Genomic DNA, 24434 nt, shown 5'->3' on the forward strand with positions numbered 1-24434 from the left:
GGATTGTGTAGAACAAAGGGATCTTCTCTGAATGAACCATATGTGGTTTTAGAAACCCATTATACAACATCCAACATCTACCGTTTTGTGCAATATGCATCAAACTGACACATAGAATTATTTGGTCTCCCCTGTCAGAGATACTCCCTTTGTTCTATCATCCCTTCCTCATCTTCTGAAACTAATTTATCTTCTCGCTTTTCCAATTCTGATTAAGCGTCCTGGACCTGAAACGCTTACTGTTTCTCTTTCCACCAATGCTGCTTGCACTGCTGAGTGTTTCCAGCTTATTCTGTTTTTATTTCAAGTTACCAACATCTGCAGTTTTTTTCTGATTGTCATTTGCTGGAATATTCATGAAAGATGACAGAAAACTGGAGGTAGCCACTTCAGTACACTTGGGAAAGTCATTCCTTGTCCCCAGGCAACGTTGCTGGGATCCTTGCGGAAAACTGCTGACGTACAAAGTGGGGGTGGGCAGGAGGAAGAGCTATGGCTGAGGAAGCTCTGCTCCATAACTGCACGGTTAAGAGTGAACCACAGCAGTTATTCTGCCAAGCCAGACAATGGGAGTAAAGCATTTGAGGAGAATGGTGAGGTCTGTGTGCTGAATGCTACAAAGAAGCTAAGGAGGAACAATGTACAATGGTCAGTCAGAGGGAAAGCATTTGCTGACTTGCATGAAAGCCATTGCAGTGTTATGAGATTAGAGGAAATGGGCCAGCAAGCAGCAGGAGGGAAAGGCTTGGTCTTGGTGATATAATCAAGATTCTAGCGAGGTCAGCTTGGAGAGAGATAGAGCAGCCAATAGCAAAGGCAGAGGATTGCGTACGGATTTCAATTTTGAAAGTGCTTGAACTGTGAGAACCATTCACCTCGGCAAGCAATAGGAAGTTGGGAAAGAAAGGAGGGTGGTCAGCAATTCAGTAGGAATGAGGCAATGAGAGCCGGGTGTCATGATTTTCCTTGAAAACTATCATTATGATTATGTAAAAACAGTTTATTAGACCGTGAATCTGATAGGATGTCATTTCAATTTCAAGGCAGTGTAAACAGGACCTCAGTGCTACACTTACCTTGCGGGTAGATTTCACTCAGTGGCACTTCTGTGGCTGCAACAGCTCGAATCACCTGGTTGATCCCTGTCAGGGTTATGCAGTTGGTCTGTTTCACTTTTCTCCCATAGAACTTATCATTTGAGGGACTAGCAGAATTCTGATCCAACTGAGCTCTTCTTTTCCAAGTGTACACTTCATTGGGAGACTGCAGAGATACACTTTAGTTTAAAGTTAGCATAAAACTGGATTTAATCAATTAAAAAAAAAAAAAAAAATTAAAGGAAGAAGCCTAACAAGACACACTTGTTATTAACTGTCACTGTCATTTTCCTCTTTATAGAACCTCTGATGATCCTTGTTCCTCATATGATTCCTCCTAGGATTGAGGATAACGTACTTCTACAGGTTATGATAGATTGTTTTTAATGGGCTGAGAGTAGGTTAACTAGCGTTAGATTGCTTGGCACGTTGAAATCAACAGCCTTTTCTTGCTTCCAGGATTTACCCTCCTGTGGTGTTACATCTTAAATTTTGTAGGAAAAAAACCTGCAGATGCTGGTTTAAATCGAAGGTATACACAAAATACTGGAGTAACTCAGCAGGTCAGGCAGCATCTCGGGAGAGAAGCAATGGGTGACGTTTCGGGTCGAGACCCTCCTTAAATTTTGTAGGTGTCCTGAAATCCTTCATAAATGCTGTGCAGCACAATCATAAAGCAGAGTATTATAGTCATCTAATTTCAATCAACTGACTAAGCAATGGTCAAAACTTTGAAATACCAAAGGAGAATTGATCATACCATGAAGAAAGTACAGATAGTACTGCTATAGCATGCATTTCCATTACACAAATTGGATATAACGTAAACGATAAATTAGGGAACACCATTCGCATTAAGTGGGCCAAATTAGTCAGAACATAATTTCAATCAGGAACAAGAAAACGGCCCCTATGTAACCTCCTCTCATTAACGAATGAATGGATGTACATTATCTCAAGAACACACACTGTCTTTTTCACCAAGAGTGGGCATTGAAATTGGCAAGCAATTCCTTCTATTGACACTTGTGCAACAAAACTCTGTTAAATGACAGATAGCCATAGAGCCTTTCGTATTTTTTACTCAAAAATAAACTTATTTCTATTAAAAATAGAAGGGTCTGAAGAAGGGTCTCGACCCGAAACATCACCCATTCCTTCTCTCCTAGATGCTGCCTGACCTGCTGAGTTACTCCAGCATTTTGTGATACCTTCTATTAAAAATACCTTTATTTTTGAAAATCCTGCAGGGGAAAAAAACGTTGTTATTGTGTATCTGAACCGCATTGGCCCCTAACTCCAATGACACAATTTTATAACGAGATTTTTTATAACACAAGATTTCTTTGGAACACAGCTATTGTGTAAATAGCAGAACTATCTGTATACAAACAAAATCCATCCACCAATAGTATAGGTAGATTAAAACTTATCTGTAAAATCACGCACAGAGATTAGTTTAGTGCAACACGAGGAAAAAAAGTTAAATCAGTCCTCACCCACATATATCAATTCAGATCACTTGCTTTTTCACAGTGCAGAGAAGTATATCTATATTTCAGAGTCTATTAAACGAGCCTCTAAGAAATCCAGAAATGTAAAGTTTTCATTTGGTATTGGTTTATTATTGTCACATGTGTCGAGATGCATGTACAAGCTACCAATACAGGGTCAATTTGTTTCTCAGATGTAGTGCTGAGCTACTCTCAAGTGTAAACAGAGAAGGAGGATGAGTTTAAACAGTTAGGAAAGCAGTGCTTTTGGCAGGGAATACTGATAAAACCATTGACTCCACCTACTCTTGCCCATTGGTTTTCAGGGTTACTTGCGTGAAAAGTGGAAATGAAAAACAGCTCACGGATCCACACCATCAGTTCCAAAACTAGCAATCTGAAGATCCCCCTTCATTTTCAGGTGCTAACATGAAAATATCTCTTACCCAAACTGAAACCTTTTCTTTTGATATGTGCCTTACCATTAGATCTGGAAATCCAACAACTATGGTTGCATAGCTGTTTTCATCAGATAAAATCCGATTTGGAGATGCAATCTTTTGTCCCAGCGCTGCACTGAGGTTCACCGAAGACAATTCTTCCTTTGATATTGTACAAGGGCTTAAGAGTTCCAGGGCTAAAATCAAAGGAGGACAGCTCATCATTAGTGTTTTAAGAACAATTCATTAAACAGACAGAATAATAATAATAATAATGATAATAATAATAAACATTTATTTTATATAGCGCTTTTCCAAGTGCTCAAAGACGCTTTACAAAAACAGTCATGACATAAAAACAAACAGACGAACTATCCTGACGGAGTAGCGGCGAACAAATAGCGCCATCGTCCTCCCACGTCAGGGTCCGGCAGTAGACAATAAAGAACACAAGACACACAATTACAATTTTAACACAAACAGCCATCACAGTGATTGCTCCAGGCACACCCTCACTGTGATAGAAGGCAAAGAAAAGTCTTATCTCCTCCTCATTCTTCTCCCGTGGTGTCACGAGGCGCCATAATAAGTACTGCTTTCATAAAAGAGCAGCAACTTAGTTCCAGAGTCAGGCATTGGGCTCATATCATGAGACAGGATGAGACTTCAATCTAGTCCTCTTTCTGAATAAGAAATGAATTCAAAGCAGTTTCTGCTTGTCAATTTGGGTGTAAGATATTACAAGGGCTATTTCTATTGAAATTGGATCTTCTTCATCTTAAACTGGCATTAAAGATTAAAAGGGAAGGTTGAAGATGTTGTTTAAATTGGAGAGGACCATAAATCCCTTTCCTTTAGCTTGTGAATAAGCGCAATTATGATTCCTGACAATGGCTTCTATATACCAAATGTCATGTTTGCCTGATGATGAAGTTGGATTTGAACACTTTTAAAAGATGGTAAGTATCCAAGGAAGCGACTGAGGTACTTTCAACAAGGCTCGAGTCATGCCCCATCTTTTGTACCATTTCACTCTCATTGACAGGGTTCAGTCAGCATCAAATCCTGTATCTGCTCCCACTTTTTCCTCATCATCCCAGACCTATGAAACATACTGACAATCAAACTCAGCAATAACACAATCCTGTATCGTGTATTTATAGAGTACAGAAGACCTGAGGCTGTTCACAGCTGTTTGATGTCATAACTATATAGTAAATGCACTTATTCCCACCTCTGAGCAAATCCCGTACCTGTAGTCATCCCGAATCCTGTGTGGACTGGCTCCTCATTTATTGCATGCAGCTCACAAGCACCTGACAAGTCAGATCCGATGTGCATTGGCTTTGTTAGGAGGAACTTCCTGAAACATAAGTGGAAACAACTTATTTCTTAATAACGGAGATGTCAGAGAGATTACAGGGTGATTAGATCAGAATAAAAACAGAACATTTTCGAAATTCGCAGACCATGCATTATCTTTGGGGAGAAGAAGAGTTAATCTTTCCTGTTGATGACCTTTCATCAATTAACCCTGCTTCTCTCTACAGATGCTGCATGACCTGCTTAATAATCCCAGCATTTTTTGTTTTTACAGCAGATTTTTAACATCTGGCATTTTCTGCTTTCTGATTTGTTTGGGGAATTTGGCATTGAAATACTGCAGGCAATTTAGGGGTTTCTTAGTTTACTGACCATACTGATGACATTTACAAGTTAGATTTATTCTTGGAATTATTTTATTGAACTTAATGCAGAGGAATGTTGTTACCAGTTAGAATTACTATCAAAAGCAAATGCTATGATTTATCATCAAAATTCTTAATCTCTCCCATTCCTTTAGATTTCCTGTTTATATCCACAATTTCACAAACATAATTCTGCAATAAAAGCATTTAACCATCTATCAACAGATCTAGCTAGATTTTATTGGACATCATCAGTCCTGGCACATCTCCTAACATCTTTTATAGAGCAGCAGAAACTAGCAGGGAAATGAAAGTTGTAAATATGATATTAGGAAGGGATCTTGCAGACAAAAAGTACGCTTCTAACTACCATATGAACCTGAAGAAGAGTCTCGACTCGAAGCATCAGTTATCCATATACTCCAGAGATACTGCTTGACCCGCTGAGTTGCTCCAGTACTTTGTGCCCGTTTGTGTATTAACCAGCATCTGCAGTTCTTTGTTCCTACATTTTGACTGCTCCACTGCAAAATCTCAAGGTATGCCTATTTTGAAGAAGTTATTTTCCTCTCTCCTACAGGGTCTGAAGAAGGGTCAAAATGTCACCTATCCATGTTCTCCAGAGATGCTGCTTGACCTGCTGAGTTACTCCAGCACTTTGTGTTCTTTTTTTTCCGCCCATTTGCTCTCATCCTCTGAGATATTTCCTTGTTTTGGCCTGCCTCTCCCCCACTTTTTCTGCCACTGAAATCTTATTTCCTTTCTTTGCCAGTTCTGGGAAGGGTCATGGACATGAACAGTTAATTGTGTTTCCCTTTCCACAGATGCTGCTTGAATTGCTGAGTGCTTCCAACATTTTCTGTGTTGTTTCAGATTTCAAGTAGGTTCTGTTTCGATTTTCATTTCTGCTGAAAGCTTCATTATCCATCTGGTAGGTTTATGCAGAAAGGCATAAATATACAAGGCACCAAGGCCTTTGTGAAACCGCCCAAACATTGAACATGGAAGCTGAAAATGGCATGAGAACAACTGCCAATATGATAGCTATTATAAAAGATCGCAAATGAATTGTCCTTACATTAGAGAGAACAAATAATCAATAAACGTGAAGGGAACATGTTGCTGCATTCCCATGATACACACAACTCCCTGAAAGGAACACAATCTTTGGAATAAACTTGTGTTAACCTACCAATATTTCTCATGTTTTTTCCAACATCACTGGATTACTACCTTGGAATTCCCTACCTAATACCATTGCAGAAGCACAACACTATGTAAACTGCATTAGTTTAAGAAGGTTTCCAACACCAGGCTTTCGGGACAGACAATAAATGCACTCATCATCGAGAAAAAATAAGATAAATAGCAACTGTGTGAGCAAGTTATTAGTTTTGGTTTGAATTATAGAATTTTGTAAATATATGCAATTTTTACATTCATCTTCCCCAAAAGTTAAAATAGTGGTTGCGATCGTTTGGAAAAAAAAATTAACCAAATGATGTGATCAGATCAAAGGTTGAACTGGCTGGTTTTCTTTGGCAATTGGTAACTTTCGCAACCTAAATTTTGGATCATCCTACAATATTTTGATCAAATAGTTATAAAAAGGTCAGACTTTTTCCGACATCGAATTTGATAGATGCAAGACAAAAGGAGACTATCTACAGACGACACAGAGACTGCACACGTTGGAATCTGGAGTAAAAAGCAAACTGCTGAATACCACTTTGGCATCACAAATGATTTACTTCACAGCAACCAACTTTTCTTGTTTCTAATCTGCCAATATTTATTTTCTATCTCTAACTGCCAGAAATAATAGCCGGCTGGGCTATGGTGGGTCTGGAGTTATGTACAAAACCAATGAGGTGAGAAGGGTGAATTTCATTCCCTAAAAGAATGGTCGTTCCATAATCGCCATTTGGATTTATTTAATGAACTGAATTTTAATTCCCCAGTTTCCATGGTGGGATTTAAACTCTTCCCTCCTGATCATTCATCCTGACCCCTCATTACTAGACTGGACCCCAGCAATGTAGGTTTATAGAGTTATACAGCATAGAAACCACCTCTTAACCAGCCCCTCAGCCCAACATGCCTATGCCGACTACGCCTATCTAAGCACACCTTTTGAAGTACAAATAAGCTTGTCATCGAGAAAATATTCAGTGCTAATGACTCATTGACAGTGTGTGTAGGAAAGAACTGCAGATGCCGGTTTAAACCAAAGATAGACACAAAAAGTTAGAGTAATTCAGTGGGTCAGGTAGCATCTCTGGAGAAAAGGAATAGGTGACATTTTGGGTTGAGACCCTTCTTCAGACTGTGTCAGGGAAGCAAGAGATATAGACAGTGATATAGAGAGACATACAGTGTCCATTGTTTGTTTAACCCCTGATTTTCAAGTTACAAAAGAGTACCTTCAAGAGTAAAACAACGTACTGCACTCACTTATTGGTTTTACTTTCCACCAGCAGCCATCTGTCTTCAGCTACCAAGTGAACAGATTGAACATTGATCGGCAGGGAAAGTGAGTGTGCTTGGCCCTCCAGAACATCCAATACATCCAGTGAATTCCTGTAAAACACAAGCATCTGTCGTCTAACATGCTGCTTTAACACTTTTGATGGCAGTGAACAGATTGTCTATTTAATTTCTCGCTCTCAAAAGATCTGCGAAAATTCTCTGTAGATTTTGAAAACTGCTTAGCATAATGTGTGCTTACACTGCAGTTTGCAATGTTATCATCAGTCTCCTGCAAGGCGCAACAGGAGAAACACAAGCAAGGGGAGTCTTCAGCAGAAGAGGACTCGAAAGGCTAGACGATCATTCAAACAAGATGCAATGACATACAGCCATTTCCTCTTTGGTCATGCACACATTCCCACATTTATATTGTAAATTGTGGTTGCAAGCTGAGCATGCTAAAATTACATCCTTTTGAGATTGACTGCTACTGTGCAAGTTTACACTGGCAGGTGGCACCTTCTGTGACCATAGCAATTGATGTTGCTGATGGTTAATAGGAAGTGTGTGCAGAGAAGACAGACTTCAATATATATGGAGCAAATTCTGTCATTTTCTTCCGTTTAAGTAGCAGCTCGATTAGCTAAGGCAATAGGAAGCTATTACTATCTTAATGTGCTTGGGATGATCTACGTGTAGTCACTTCACAATATCCAGATTTTCTTGCTTTTACCTGCAGTTTGCACAATTTGTACCTGAACATCACGGACGGTGTATTGCTGCCCTGCAAAATAGTTATACTTCTACCAAAATTATTGAAAAATATAACAGCTTATTCTCACATTTACTATTTATTGGAACTTGTTGAACGCAATTTTACCTCTATTACAACTGTGGCTGTACTTCAAAACTATATCCTGGGAGAATACTGAGCTTATGAATGAGATTGTAGGAGAAAATATTTTTTTTCGTTTTTCTTTCCCAATCTTCAATGTCTGCTGGTTATTTGATTAAAAACGACATTGCAGACTTTAACAATTTGCATTACTGCTCTGCTAGCTCTACGCAACAAAGCAGAGAGCCAACTCGTCCCAATCAGTATAGCTCTCGATAAATAAGACACTACAAAAATTCATCAAGTTCTGGCATTCATGGGCAAAAGATTATCACACAGAGTACCCAGAGACACATGGCTGGCAAGCATCGCTCCACACCAGAATGACACAGCACAAACATAGGTGGGATTAATTTTGTTAAAAAGATCAATCTCATTAAGAAAAGTCTTACCCCAGTTTCTTGTAGAACACAAGCCAATTTTTGTGTGAAAATTCCCTGCACATTTTATAGACGACCTACAAACGAGAAGAAAATCACTTACTTCAAGTATGACACTCACTTTAAATATTATTTCTCAGTGAAAACCTTTTTACTAACTTTCTGTGTAGCTCTATTACTGCACTGCAAATCAATGAAGAGGTAAATCCTTAGGAAACTGTTGCTCGATGAGTTAGTAACTGGCGATTAAAATCGTCACCATAAGAATGAAGGGAGAGGTTAAATAAAATCTTCTATGTGCATTATTAAGGTGTAGAAAGCCCAATAAGAAATAGAAACTTCCTTCAAAGAAAATTTGAGCTGGAACATGTAAAAGATCTGTAGAATGAACAGGGAATGAGACTGAGTGGATAGCTCTTTGTGGATGAAAAAATGAGTTTGATCGAAGTAACCATCTTTTGGAGCTTTGTTGAACCTACAAACATGTCCACCTCTGCTTCTTCAGTCCTTGGGTGATATGCTTCATTTGGTGGCTGTCCCTTCTGCTGCTGAGGCCCTCTATTTCCATTTGCCCTCTATTTTGATCAACATTTTTATTTACTTCTTTGATATTTCCTTCTGTTGTTCAGGAAATGAACTACATTAAACTACATTAATAGCTCCATATTCGTGTAATGCTTTTTTGTATTTTCATATATTTCCTTAGAATATAGAAGGAAGCCATTTCTGCCCATTAAGTCTTTGCTGGTTCACCAAGCAATCCCATTCCCTATTAATTTTCCCAATAGGTTATTCTCGCACATTCCCTCAATGTCCCCAGATTATACTACGCAGCTACACCATGTATAGTTTTCTTTAGGATATTGGAGAAAATCCACGCAGTCAGAGGGAGAATGTGCAAACTCTACACAGCAGCACTCAAGGTCAAGATTGAACTCAGGTCGCTGGAGATATGAAGCGCCAGGGTTACTCGCTGTGCCACCATGCTGCCTTGTTATTTGTTGGCTACACAAAGAATGGGTTTAAACTTTTCAACACACTCCCAATCATAACTAACAAACCAACTAAAGTGAAGTTGTATTCCCACATGGAATATAGTATCTTTGATTCTGTAGCACCAATTATGCTGCTCATGCTCCCGTGGGTGAGTAAAGTTTACCATTTCATAAAACAGCTGGGAAATCGGTGACTTTTGCTTAAATAAAAGAGCACATAATTGGAAAATTTACTGCATTATGCTAATCATTCCCGATGGCCAGCAAATACAAACTAAACTGCTGACCTGGTCCTCTCTATTTGACCACCAGTGTGTTTTTTTAGGAGGCTCCTGCTCTTTTCCAGAGAAGATAATTCGACTAACCGCACCATTGGTCAAGTTTAACAGCAATATCACGTTGCTCTGTGAAAGAAAGACAAAGGTATGCATCAATTTGAGTCTATAACACAGAAACAGGCTTTTCAACACGACTGGTAGATGGTTGTAAAGTATACCTGCCGTTTATTACTGTTGATCTATGCAAAGCCCAAATAAAATTGGGTTGGCACAGTGACACAGCGGTAGAGTTGCTGCCTCATGGTATCAGAGGTGGGGGAAGGAAAGGTTAGGAGTTGATGGCTGGAGGAGTGTGGGGGAGTGGGACAGGCAGTCAGTATCCGGTGGAGATACAGACACAAGAAGCTACAAATACTGGAATTTTGAGCAAAACACAAAGTGCAGGAGGAACTCAGCAGGTCAGGCAACATCTGTGCAGGGAAATGGACAGACAACATTTTGGATCGGAACCCTTCCCCTGACTGATGAATTGTTTTTGTCTTTTTCACTTCCAGGTATGAGGTTGAGAGAGAAACAATGTTGTTCTTCAAGGTAAAATTGGAGAGGGACATTACCGGAGTAAATATAATCAGGCCGATTTGGTCATAAAATGCTGGGAAGAATTAGTTGTGCCGAGTTGCAAACCTCCATCTTACATTTCCATATTCATACAGTAGAGAATACGGAATGTGCTGGAAGAGTCTGGGAAGTAAATTTTGTTTCACATCTCTGGAATTAGTGCAAGCCATGGATCACTGCTTTATAGAGTGGGCTGGTGAAGTTGTTCAAGTACATTAAATACCTGTTCCTCGTGTAATATGACTTGATTATGAAGCGGTGCAGTCAGCGGAGCGACCGTTACGAAAGGCTGCCACACTCCACCAGCGTTCCGGGGGAACACATCGTACAAATCCACATACTTTATGCTGCTGTCAGGTACATTCATCGAGTAGAGAGAGACTGGATTGCACGTAGCCACGTAAATGGTGTCCATGGTTTCACCTGCGTTAGATCAATGGTTATATCAGCGAACACAATCTACAAGTGCACAATTTAATATCACACCAATTTAGCAACAGCGAGCTTTATTTGCAGGCACAAGAGATTGCAGAGGCTGGAATCTGGAGCTAATAAATCAGTGAGTCACGCAGCATCTGTGGAGGCAGAAGGATGTTCAACGTTTCAGGCAGAGACCCTGCAGAAGGGCTGAGAGTTTAAAGGGTAGACAGACAGTATGACGTGTTGTGGAGGAGGGAGGGTGGTAGGAATTGGGAGGCGATAGTTGGACCTGGGTGAGGAGGAGTTAACGGACAGATAGAGTCAGGTGGGGAAGGGAAGGATGGAGGCAGCTACAGAGGCTGGGAGGTAATCATTGAAGACAACAAAGGGGAGCAGATTATAACGATGATAAGGATACCATATAATTTGCAATTTTAATTTGGTACTTTATTCCCTGTCGCGAGTGACCAAGGTATTAAGCCAAGACCTTTCTGCCCTCTCAAATGGATTGAAGGGATCTATTAACGCCTTTGGAATGATTGGGAAATTCTCACTGGTTTCTAGGTCACTCATCCAACATCACTGAACCAAGTTATGTTTTATCTATTTGTCACATCTTGTTGTACACATATTGATTACTACATTGTCTACATTAAAACAATGACCATAGTTAATAATAAAATATAGTGACATAAATCTTTAATGTTTTTCATTGGCTTTTTGGGGTCCTTTCCTTACGGCTTTTCCGAAGGCTGCAACTGGTGCAGGACTGGGATTGGAGCTTGGGACCAACAGCTCATCACCACATTGTTCATTACATAAGTCACTGACCCCCCAGAGAAAGGTGCTTAGAGAGTCTTTCTCAGCATGAACCTGGACGTTGCAATGTTAACGAGCTCTTGCCGGCAATGTTTCACATCTGAACAAGTTTTCTACTGCTGATATCGACCAACAGTTAGAAGCATCCAAAAAGTCAAAACACACCGTAGATGTTGGCTTACACAAAAGGACATAAAAAATGCTGGAATAACTCAGTGGGTCAGGAGTAACTCAGCGGGTCAGGCAGCATCTCTGGAGGACATGGATAGGTGACATATCAGGTGTAGGTCATAGGTAATATGTGAAAGGTCCCGAGCCAGAATGTCACCTATCCATGTTCTCCACAGATGCTTCCTGATCTGCTGAGTTACTTCAGCACTTTGTGTCCTTTCAGCTAAAAGCGTCCTGTGACCAACCAGCTGTGATCTGTTGCTATTTGTGCCAGAAATATAGCTAATGAGGAGGAGCCAGCGCTGCCGTCGCAGCTGCGGCTTGCCTGCAGTCCGTCTGTCTTTTGTGTTTTTTGTTGTTTTTGTATGAATTGTAGTTTTAATATGGTGTAGTGTCTGTATGTTATGTGGGGGGGAGGGGGTGGGAGGGAACGGGAACTGTAAAAAATTCTCTCTCCCGAACGGAGACGCGACCTTTGTTTTTGTGTCGTGTCTCCGTTCCCGCTGCGGCCTACCACCGGCCATGCACCTGGGACCACCTGGGGCTCTGGTTCGCAGAGCCCACGGCCCGGACTCACCACCTGTGGCGCTGGCTGCCTGCGGATGCTGCGGGAGCGGCTGCGACTCGTCTCCGGAGGCTCCGGCGCGGGCCGCGTGGACGTCGGAAGCCCACAGGCCCCTGGGTGGGGGCCAACATCGGGAGCTCCGGCAGCGGCAGAGGCAGCGTGTTCGCCCGCCCCGAATCGCGGGGCTTGGGTCGGCCCGCCGCGGACCTTTCACCGTCCGGCGCGGCCTGGAATAGGCCGTGGACCTTTCACCATCCGGCGCGGCGCTCCAATGTCGGGAGCCACGACCGCCCCGACGTGGCAAGTTCAACAGCCTGACCTCGGGAGAAGACGGCAGGGAAGAGAAAATACATTTTGGCCTTCCATCACAGTGAGGAGGGGACTGGAGGAAACTCACTGTGATGGATGTTTCTTTTGTTTGGTGTTAGTGTATGATTGTATGTGTTATTGCATTTTTATTGATTATTCTTATTGGTCTTAGTGTTTCAACTGCGGGTAATGTTTCATTTCACTACACATTTATGTGTATGTGACAAATAAACGACTATTGACTATTGAATGCTGATCATAAAAGGGTGGAAATTGCCTCCTCCTTTCCAAACATACTTTGTTCCTCAACTTTTTTAAAACGTCAATAAATTAATTTCATCGCCTATTCTGTGAATGATGCAGCAGTTTAGGGGTAAAACTAGACATTCAGAACAGGGGAGGGGATTTGGGAACATGATAAGTTTGTGGATTTGTGGGCATTGAACAGTTCTTGCAACACATCTTCTGTAGGCCAACTGTCTCTTAAGGGTACACATTTATCTTCCAGTCAGAAGATTAAGCCTTGATCCAGTAAACTGAAATCCTATGACTCTTTTTGATGGATAAGATGATACTATTGGCAGTGTTCAGAAGAAAAATAGCAATAACCTTGTCAACACATTTGCAGGCATCACTGACACCAATTAACATGTTGCAGTTTGTGGTCATTTAGCTGCACTATTTCCTACCATGGTGAGAGCTCTTCAGAACTGAACTGGCTGTTTGACATTTTGGATCATATTGAGGTCTCTTCTGAAACATTGCAGCTGCATGTGAATCCATTTATTACAATAGAATTTCCTGCTGAATAATTCTGCAAGGTTTGGCCTCTGTCCACATTTTGATGAACTCCCTTCTTTTTCTGAAACGTTAGAGAAAGTGGGAAATAACCAGAAAACATGAGAAATTGCCAATGCTGGAATCTGCAGCAAAGAAACAAACTGTTGGAGAAACTCAAGTTGGTCGAGCCGCATCTGGTGGCAAGGGGGGGGGGCGAGAGAAACAGTGGATATTTTGGGTTGGAACCCTGCATTAGGACTGAGAGTGGAGAAGGAAGATAGTCAGTATAAAGAGGGGATAGGGAGGAGGGAGACAGGAGGAAGGAAACAAGAGCCAGTGGGTAATTAGTAGACTGAAGAGGGCTAAAGGAGGATGGCCAGATTGAGCCAGGTGGCGGTGGTGTAGCAGTGGAGTGGGGAGAATGAGGCAGGTAGGTGAGAAATGGAAGCAGACAATAAAAACAAGTCGAGTCAGATGGGGGAGGAAGGGAGTGGAAAGAGAGATGAAGGTGAAGGCCACTGCTGGAGGGTGATAAACTGGAACACAAAGGCTATCAGTGTTGGAATCTGATAATTATGGAAGGTAATAAAGGGAACAATTGTGGTAAGAGGCGAGGATGGAACTAGAGTTGGGGATCAGGTGGGTAAAATATGTAGGTGGTAGGTAGATGAAAATGGATGATGGGGGGCTGGAGGGGTGGGATATGAGAAATTAGGGAAATTGGGAAGACCGGAGGATGATCAGAAGTAGAGAAAGAGAGGGGAACACATAAGGTCAAGATTACCTGAAATTGGAAAATTCAATGATCGTACCATTGTGTTATACACTAACCAGACCGAATATGAGGTTTAGTTTAGTTTAGTTTAGTTTAGAGGTCCAGCACAAAAACAGCCCCGTCGGCCCACCAAGTCCACATCGACCACATCGTACACTAGCACTATCCTACACACTAGGAACAATTGTCTTAATCAAAGCAAAAACTGTACATCTTTGGAGTTTGGGAGGAAACCGGAGCACCTGGAGAAAACCTGGGATCACGGGGAGAATGTACAAACTCCGTACAGACAGCACCCATAGTCAGGATCGAACCCTGGTCTCTGGCGCTGCAAGGCAGCAACTCTACCACTGCGCCACCAAGCCGCCCTGGTGTTGTTTCTCTAGTGTGGTTTCACTAGTTTTTATCTACAGTGGTGTTCCTCATGTTTACATTGGTTGGCACCCTGGCAATGGAGAAGGCTCAAGATAGATCAATGTGGGAATGGGAAGGGGCTTGCAACAGGAAGCTCGGGATAGCCATTGCAGACACAATCCAATGTCCACAATGGGATGGGGAGGGAGAGGATGAATGGACAATGGAATTAAGAAGAAAGTGAACCCTGCGGAAGGCGGAAAGAGGAGTGGAGAGAAAGATGTGGCTGGTGATTGAACACTGTTGCAGCTAGCGAAAGGACAAATAATTATGTACTGGATGCCGAGGCTAGATTAGTGGAACTCCATCTTTGTGGTTTGGAGGAAGGAGTGGGTGGGAGCAGAAGAAATAATGCATTTTAATTTGATCCCTTTCTTCAAAGTAGAAGTTTGCTAAAAGTAAAAAAGGCTTGCAAAAAAAATCAAAGGAATTTTAAAACCAACTAGACCAAGAGGATTTATTCACAAAATGCTGGAGTAACTCAGCAGGTCAGGCAGCATCTCGGGAGAGAAGGAATGGGTGATGTTTCGGGTCGAGACCTTTCTTCAGACTGATGTCAGGGGGGCGGGACAAAGGAAGGATATAGGTGGAGACAGGAAGATAGAGGGAGATCTGGGAAGGAGGAGGGGAAGGGAGGGACAGAGGAGCTATCTAAAGTTGGAGAAGTCGACCAAGAGGACCTGTTGGGCCCAAACCTGCATTGGTGCAGCACCCTCACCTTCCTTCCCCCCCCCCCCCGCCCGCCCTCTTCCCTCTATTACCTCCCCCCCTCCCCCTTCCCCACCCTCCCCCTACCCTCTCCCTCCACCCCCCTCCCCTCCCTCCAACCTCCATCCCCCTCCCCTCCCTCCAACCTCCATCCCCCTCAACCCCCCTTATCCTCCCTCCCTCCCCTCCCTCCACCCCCTCCCTCCCTGCCTAGGAGATAGATATAAACTTTAAAATGTGAATAACTTTTAAAATATAACACCGATTTCAATGAAACTTCTTCCATTAGCACCAAAGGGACGACGGTGAGTAAGGTGGGCCTAAAATTATCGCGCAATCGTGTACTGTTTTGGCTGTGGTTCAGGAACAAACAAACAAATGAGAGCTTTAGTATATAGATGATAAGAATATTGTAGATCAGACCAGTTGAAAGAAGTTAAACTTTTTGCTGTTTGTGGGGTAAAGGTGCATTACCTTTGACTGTAGTGACATCACAAACAATATCAACTTCATTCAGGGGAATTGTCCAGTGGGCATACTCCTCTGTAAAGTTCAGTCCCCGTGATTCATGCCGTTCCAGGGCATACCCCTGAACCTTCACGTACACAGGGCCCTATAAACAAAAAGACAAATAGTGACACCTCTCTCAGAGCAAAATACATAATTGAGTGGCACAGGTGGGCCAGCACATGGCCTGCTCATGCAACTTCTCTATGGGTGTCTTTGGACATGACAAAGCCAAACTCAGCTGCATCATCTGCCAAGTTCAACATTTCAGGTTGTTGACCTCTCACCAAAACATAAATAGCTACATAGCGCAGAAAGAGAAAAGCAAATCAAACCTTTATGACTGTTTGGCGTGACTCTGTTGGGCAAAGAATCTTGCAGTTGGCATTTTCTGGTTGGTTGAAAGTCCAGTGGCTGAATAATTTACATTCTGGCAAAGGTAACCTGTCAAACGACTGCAAGTTAGAACATTGTAACTTCACAACTTGCAAACACATTCCTTTCCAGACACTGTAAGTATAATATTCACTGATACACCCGACAGCAGAGTATCAGATCAGCTCCAAATACAACACAAACAAAAACTGTCACAGGACTGCATTGATGCTGGTGGGAAAGATGGTTGAAGAGAGAGACAAAAGGAGAAAGGAAGGGAGGGAGAGATACTTGCATTAAGAGCACCTTCCACAACTTTAGGCTGTCCCAACGAGTTTTATGGCATTAAGTTATACAGCATTGGCCCTTCGGCCCAACCTGCCCATGCTGACTAAGATGCCCTATCTACACCTCTCCGACCGGCCTGCATGTGGCCCATATCCCTCAAAACCTTTCCTATCCATGCAACTGTCCAAATGTCTTTTAAATATTGTTAATGTGGCGCGTCGATAAAGACCCGAAATAAAGGCAAGGAGCCAGGTATTTTGGGGACGTTATATTTTATTGTACCTCGGTTATCAGACGGGTCGAGTCTGCCGGAATGGCTTCGCGCCCAAAACCTTGTCCTTATATACCTGGTACCGGACCGCCTCCCTGGACTGGTCCATTCCCGTGCCGAGGGGTCGGTAGAAGTATGGCCCGACCCTTGGGAGCCGCCACAGTACCCCCCCCAGAACCGGAGGCACGAAACGCACTGGTGGTCGCACAACCCGACCGGACCGCGTACGGTAATCGGTCGACAGAGGGGCCGGCGGAGGCACAGTTGGAGGGACAGGTGGTGGGACCCGCAAAGGGGGGCGATCTCGTGGCCGAGGCTGGGCAACCCGCACCGGTTGGTCGATGTCTAAGTGGGCCGGCTTCAGGCGGTCAATTGACACGGCCTCCGGCCGGCCCCCCATGTCCAAGACAAAGGTTGTCTGTCCGTGCTCCAGCACCCGGTACGGGCCCTCATACGGCCTCTGGAGTGGCGTCCGGTGGGCGTCACGGCGCAGGGTGGTCCAGAAGGTCGGGAGCTTGATTCCTACCGCGTCGACAGCTGGGGCCTGGTCGGCCTGCGAGCCAGACGGGCGGTCGGCTTTTGCTCTTGTGCCCATCATAATATGAATGGACCGTCGAGGTCACCAATGTTGCGCGTCGATAAAGACCCGAAATAAAGGCAAGGAGCCAGGTATTTCGGGGACATTATATTTTATTGTACCTCGGTTATCAGACGGGTCGAGTCCAATAAATCACCAAATAACTCAGCCTGCAGGGGGTTTGCAGCAGCATCAGTTTTGGCAAACAGCACTGAGTCAACCTCTTAAACAGGCAGTTTTTCAGATTTTCTTCTCACCATCTAATCTTCCAGAAAAAAAATTGAGTTCTAGCACAAAGAGCCATTTTATTACTGGACCTGGGATTCAAATCCATCCTTGGCTGTTGGCAAGCAAGCGTCCTAATTATTTATTTAATTCAACACTAGTTGAGTTTAGCGTAGTTTAGAGATACAGCATGGGAACAGGCCTTTTGGCCCTCCGAGTCCGCGCTGACCATCGATCCCCGCACACTCACACTATCCTACACACTCCAGGGACAACTTTCAATTTTACCAAGCCAATTAGCCTACAAACCTGTACATCTTTGGAGTGTGGGAGGAAACTGGAGTTCCCGAAGAAAACCCACGCAGGTCACAGGGAGAACGTGCAAACTCCTTCGCAGAGAGCCCCCGTAGTCAGGATCAAATCCGTCTCTGGCGCTGTCAATTTGCAACTCTACCACTTCACCACCATGCTGCCCTTAAGTTCTCATAAAATAATGTTCTGATATTATTTCTTCTCTGCAAACCAACTCCACCCATTCTTAAGGGCCTGTCCCAGTTACCCAATTTTTAAGGCGACTGTCAAAGTCGTAGCAGATTGCCGAAATTTTCTTTTACCCTAGACAATGACCACGACAATGCCGAGTCAGGTCGATACAAGTTGTTTTTTTGTGAAACTAGCACCTCGCTAAGAGATTACACCGTCTTCGGAAACATCGCAAAATTTCCACGCTTACCTGACCGTCAAACTGTCGCCTCCAATCTACCTGTCAAATGTCCTGACGGTAAATAAATTGGTTAAACAAAACTATCTTCTGGTATCTTCAAATGCCTTTTCTTAATTTAATATTACGTGCATCTGCGACAACCTAGCAAACCTGGGGACAGCATGCGACAGCGCCCGCAATAAGCTATGATACCTGGCGACAAGCCAGCTGTCGCAAAGAAATTACTATCTGGAATTTTTTTCCGCGACGCGCCGAGATCCGCTACGATTCATTGAAGACTCCTCACGATCATGCCCGCGACACCCCGGCGAACGTTCTGCGACAGCCTAATCGCCGGCAGTCGCCTTAAAATCGCCTAAGTGGGACAGGCCCTTTAAGTGATGGAAGTAACAGAGAATCTGAGGGAAGAATTCTGAATCACAAGGATTTTGAAAGATCATAACTAAACCATCAAGTGGTTTTAAAACTATGGGGTCGAAACCACAAGATCACTGCTTGAGCAATACAGATTATAATCCATATCAAAAAGTTCAATGAAGGAACAGAATGCAATGCATCAAATTAGCTGACCTGACAAAACCTTGTTTGGAGAGTTTGCAAATGGGTGCAGACATAACCATAAAAATTAGGAGCAGGAGTTGGTCATCTGACCTTTTGAGCTCTTTCATCAAGATCGGGGCTGTCCTTTAACATCAGTTCCACATCACTGCAGATTCATCGAATCCCTTAGTATCCTGAAATCTATTGATCTCCATTCTATTGGTATGCAAGAGATTTGTTTGTACCGGTACACAAATCACAGAATGTTAATGCATGTACAGTTGCAAAAAGGAGGGAAAATCAATTGTTAGCTTCCAAGAGTGAGGAAATCTTGTATTTATACATGGATTTGGTGGGACAACACCTGAACTACTCAGCACTTGCCTTGGAGGAGGTGCTTGATTGATTGCTTCTTAGGCTGAAATAGGCTTCCAACTTCTTCATTGAAAGGATTCTGAAGGCCTGGGATTCTCTAACTAAGATAAGAAGATCATTGCATACAACATAAAGCAAGAGAGATGGCGATGGGGTATAACTGGAGGGAGGGGCAGGGTAAGGTTGATGTTGATGTTAGTTAGAGACACAAATGACTGCAGAGGATGAAACCTAGATTATTTTTAAATCAGACTGCTGAAGAAATCCAGAGGGCTGAACAGCATCTGAGGTGAAAGAGGAAGTTAGGAACTGTCGTGGGTTAGGAACGGTATTGAGGGTTCAGTGTTGAGGTGGATAGAAAATTGGTTGGCGGACAGGAAGCAAAGAGTAGGAATAAACGGGTCCTTTTCGGAATGGCAGGCAGTGACTAGTGGGGTACCGCAAGGCTCAGTGCTGGGACCCCAGTTATTTACAGTGTATATTAATGATTTGGACGAGGGAATTGAATGCAACATCTCTAAGTTTGCGGATGACACGAAGCTGGGTGGCAGTGTTAGCTGCGAGGAGGATGCTAGGAGGCTGCAGAGTGACTTGGATAGATTAGGCGAGTGGGCAAATGCATGGCAGATGCAATATAATGTGGATAAATGTGAGGTTATCCACTTTGGCGGCAAGAACAGGAAAGCAGAGTATTACCTGAATGGTGACCGATTGGGAGAAGGGGAGATGCAACGTGACCTGGGTGTCATGGTGCACCAGTCATTGAAAGCAAGCATGCAGGTGCAGCAGGCAGTGAAGAAAGCGAATGGTATGTTGGCATTCATAGCAAGAGGATTTGAGTTTAGGAGCAGGGAGGTTCTGCTGCAGTTGTACAGGGCCTTGGTGAGACCGCACCTGGAGTATTGTGTGCAGTTTTGGTCTCCTAACCTGAGGAAAGACGTTCTTGCCTTAGAGGGAGTACAGAGAAGGTTCACCAGATTGATCCCTGGGATGGCGGGACTTACATATGAGGAAAGACTAGATAGACTGGGCTTGTACTCGCTGGAATTTAGAAGACTGAGGGGGGATCTTATAGAAACATATAAAATTCTTAAGGGGTTGGAGAGGCTAGATGCGGGAAAATTGTTCCCGATGTTGGGGGAGTCCAGAACCAGGGGTCACAGCTTAAGGATAAGGGGGAAGTCTTTTAGGACCGAGATGAGAAAACATTTCTTCACACAGAGAGTGGTGAGTCTGTGGAATTCTCTGCCACAGAAGGTAGTTGAGGCCAGTTCATTGGCTATATTTAAGAGGGAGTTAGATGTGGCCCTTTTTGCTAAAGGGATCAGGGGGTATGGAGAGAAGGCAGGTACAGGCTACTGAGCTGAATGATCAGCCATGATCATATTGAATGGCGGTGCAGGCTCGAAGGGCCGAATGGCCTACTCCTGCACCTATTTTCTATGTTTCTATGTTTCTATGTTTCTATGTCGTTGCTTTGGGTCAAGACTGCATCAGGATATCAGGAAATTAATGTTAGTTGTTTTCCTTATACTTCCAATACACTGGTTCTTTCTCTACGGTGAATACTGATAGAAAATGATTTTGCAAGTCCTCAACATCCTTCAACACCCCACAAAGGTGTTTCTTAGTCTTAATATACAAGCAAGGACTGTCAGCATACGGCTTGATATTACTTCTCTAGTTTATATCATATTTTAGTTTTGCAGCCTTACTTCTTTATTTGTTTTCCCTTCTAAGTTCTCTCTTGCCTGCTCTGTGGAATCTTTACTTTGCATTTACATTTGTTGACTTCGAGTGTATTTTATTCAACTGCGCTTGTCCTTTATTCAACTGCTCTTGTCCTTTTGGGATGTGTGCCTCTAACTCATATCAATCTGCTTCACTTTAGCAGGTCAGTAGAATATCCTCCCAATCTGCTTGATTTTTGGTTGTTATTTTCACTCAACATCTGGTCAGTCCACAGGGATATTTACTTTTATTTATCCCTTCTGGCACATCATCAGTTTGCCACTCTACTATTTTCCTAAAAGTGGGTAGAAGCAAAACCCACATCCAGGACTAACCTCTCTAAATTCTCCTTCACCCAGTCTCAATCCTTCAGTTATTCACATTTCTGTGGGCTAACTAACACATGTTCATTCTTAGTTTGTTATGTACAAAGGAGGGAGATTATATTGGACATCAGTATTGACCACATCTGGAGCACTGAGTACTGTACTACTCTCATTAAAGGAAGAATGTCAAGGCTTTGGAAGCAGTTCAAAGATGATTTACTAGACTAATACCTGGAAGGAGTGAATTATTTAACGAGGTTTGTCTTTATGGGTGTTTAGAATATGAGAGAACTTGATTGAAACATGAACGGATTGGAGTGGTCTTGAATGGATCGGGGGAGGATGTTTCATCTTGTTGGAAAATCCAAGACCACGCAAGAAAGACGGCCCATTTAGTCAAAGACGTTAAAAAGTTACTTCCCTCGGAGAAATTCCAAACCGTAAATTGAAGAGACAATTAAAAAAATCAGAATATATGCTGCAGTTGCAGGTAATGGCCTGCAGGTGACACCACACTGCAAGAAACCAATTTAATGCCCTTCTTGGAAACTGAGCACTTCACCCAGATAAGAGTGCGGAAACAGGCTCTTTAGCACAACTTGTAAATCCAACCAAGATGCCCCATCTACACAAGTCCTACTTGCCTGCACTTGGGCCATATCCCTCTAAATCTTTCCTAATCATGTACTTGTCCAAATGTCTTTTAAATGTTGTAATTGTACCTGCCTCAACTACCTCTGGCAGCTCGTTCCATATACCCCCACCCACTGTACAAAAATATTACCCTCAGATTCCTATTAAATGTTTCCGCACTCACCTTAAACCTATGTCCTCTGATTCTTGATCCCCCGAATCTGAGTAAAAGGCTCTGTACTCACCCTATCTATTACCCTCATGATCTTATGCACCTCTATGAGATCACCCCCTCATCCTCCTGAACTCCAAGGAATATTGCCTGACCTCTTCCTAAAGCTCAGCCCCTCAAGTCCCAGGAATATCCTCATCAATCTTCACTGCACTCTTTCCAGCTTAACAACATCCTTCCAATTGCAGGGTTGCCAAAACTGAATTCAGTACTCCAAATGTTGCCTCACCAATGTACAGCTGTAACATAACATCCCAACTTCTGTACTCAATACTCTGACTGATGAAAGCCAATGTACCGAAAGACTTCTTGACCACCCTATCTACCTTTCAAGGAACTTTCAAGGAACTATGAACTTGCACTCCTCGATCCCTCTGGTCCACAACACTTCCCAGGACCCTGCCATTTACTATGTAGGTTCTGCCCTGGATTGACTTCCCAAAATGCAACCTAGCACTTATCTGTATTAGACTCCTTTAACCATTCCTCAGCCCACTTGCCCAGCTGATTGTTAATAACCTGCTGTAATTTTTAATAATCATCATTGCTATAGTTGAGGCAATCAGCTTGGATATCCAAGAGAAAGCTGTTCAGATACAGGAAGGAGACAGCAGTGTAAGAATATGCAGTAACTCTGGTGGCAGAGGCTGGGGTGGAGCATCAATGTCGCAAAAGTCAAGTGGTCTATTTCTGTGCTGTAAACTCTAAATGCAGCCACAATTTCTGGAATCACTAGCTGAAAACTAGACCACCTCTAGCATGCTAGAAATTACCAGGGGCCAAGCCTTTTCATGTTAGTAGCAACTAGCGTATGCGTGGTGGAAGTTCTTGAGACACCGGTGTGGTTTCAGTGCTTTCAATATGGTTTCCCCTTCAGGAATGGGATATTACTTGGTTGTAGGTTCCTTCCCCATCTTCTTCCAAATTTCTCCCACCCACGCCAGGTTAACAGCACTCAGTGGTTTGTTCGGAGATTGCTCCGCCCTTTCCAGTTTGTTCATGCTGGTTGTAGTTAGCCCATTGATCTGATTGTTGGCCTCAGCAATCAATGGCACAAGCAGAAAATATGTTGAGTGTCCCATCATACTTTCTGTTGGAGTTTAGCACCCCAATTGCACCAGGATATCTGTTTTCGCTCAAGTTGCTAATCGAGCTTCAAGTATTCCAGCTCCAGATATTTAGGGCTGTCAATTGCATTGGAACTGCAAGCAGTTGATAACAGAAACCATACCCAAACATTTAACGGAGATAAATAAAAATAATTTTCTGTCATCCATTTTAAGAAAAATACTTTTTTCTTCTCTTTCTGTTTACTGTGGCAGTAATAAAATTAGACATTAATATATATATATATATATAGGCTAAAAATACTTAACTACAATTCTGGGTCACTCCTTTTAAGACATTTGTACACAAAGGTGATGTTGGATAGTTAAGCCTTTGTAGATTGCAGCAGAATATTTGCATTAGAAAGTAATTTTTTAGGTTACAGAAAGTGCTGTACAATAAAAGTGTCCAGCATTTCTTCCACTTACTTCAGACCATTAGAGGTCCAAAACATTGTGACATGCGATGGTTTATAAATGTCAGTTGCTTCTAAAACAAGGACAGACACACAAACCCCAGTGAAGAAACAAATATTTCCCTTTATTGTATATAATTTGCATGTGCCCAAGTTAAGTTGTCTATGAAACAATTGGTGACAATCTAAGATCATTAATTACAAGAGTTGAAAGCTCAATCCAACTCTGGTGATCGCTGAGTGATGAGCAGCATATGATAAGCACCAGTAAAAAATGCATTATTGGCTTTTCAGTTCATTTAGAAGTTAACATATTGAGCTTACTCCTTGGCCAGCTGTACATTGGTAGGCTTGGCTCCTATTGGAATTCCATGCTTATGCAATGTGTTGATTAGGATTTCACGCATTTCGCCATTGTAGGAATCAAAGTCAAACACATTCCGGACCACATTTGCAAGACCCTCAGTGGGGAATTTCTGTAAAAATAGAACAAATATAAGAGTGCTGAAAATTTTCATCAAACAAAAACCTACATGCGTTTTGAACTTTGATCCAGTTTGTACTTCAACTTGAATTATTTCATGAGAAACAGATGTGCCCTATTTCTGAAAATTACGTGCACTATTTCTGAAAATTAGATGCACATTTTAATTATAATCCCTCTGGTCTCTGATTAAACAACCAGTATTGTGCTTAAAATTAGACACAATTATCCATTAAAGGAATTAATGATGTGTGCATAAAAATAGTGCTCATTATTAACTGGGTTACTGGTTCCTTTGCCAATGAAACCT

General features: G+C 42.7%; 1 protein-coding gene across 2 annotated transcripts in view; it reads right to left on the minus strand.

Annotated features, from left to right (window-relative positions):
- The window catches only part of vwa8 (von Willebrand factor A domain containing 8), a 207607-nt gene that overhangs the window by 50134 nt on the left and 133039 nt on the right, over positions 1-24434 (minus strand). For both annotated transcript variants that reach the window (XM_078409361.1, XM_078409360.1), the window contains exons 26-35: positions 23965-24116; positions 16157-16265; positions 15789-15927; positions 10577-10776; positions 9745-9861; positions 8475-8539; positions 7173-7298; positions 4284-4393; positions 3073-3227; positions 1077-1263 (exon numbers count right to left, since the gene is read on the minus strand). In XM_078409361.1, the coding sequence (XP_078265487.1) occupies positions 1077-1263; positions 3073-3227; positions 4284-4393; positions 7173-7298; positions 8475-8539; positions 9745-9861; positions 10577-10776; positions 15789-15927; positions 16157-16265; positions 23965-24116 (1360 nt within the window). The remainder of the gene's footprint in view (positions 1-1076; positions 1264-3072; positions 3228-4283; positions 4394-7172; positions 7299-8474; positions 8540-9744; positions 9862-10576; positions 10777-15788; positions 15928-16156; positions 16266-23964; positions 24117-24434) is intronic.

The sequence above is a fragment of the Rhinoraja longicauda genome, chromosome 12 (genome assembly GCF_053455715.1).
Source record: "Rhinoraja longicauda isolate Sanriku21f chromosome 12, sRhiLon1.1, whole genome shotgun sequence".
Lineage (NCBI taxonomy): Eukaryota > Metazoa > Chordata > Chondrichthyes > Rajiformes > Arhynchobatidae > Rhinoraja > Rhinoraja longicauda.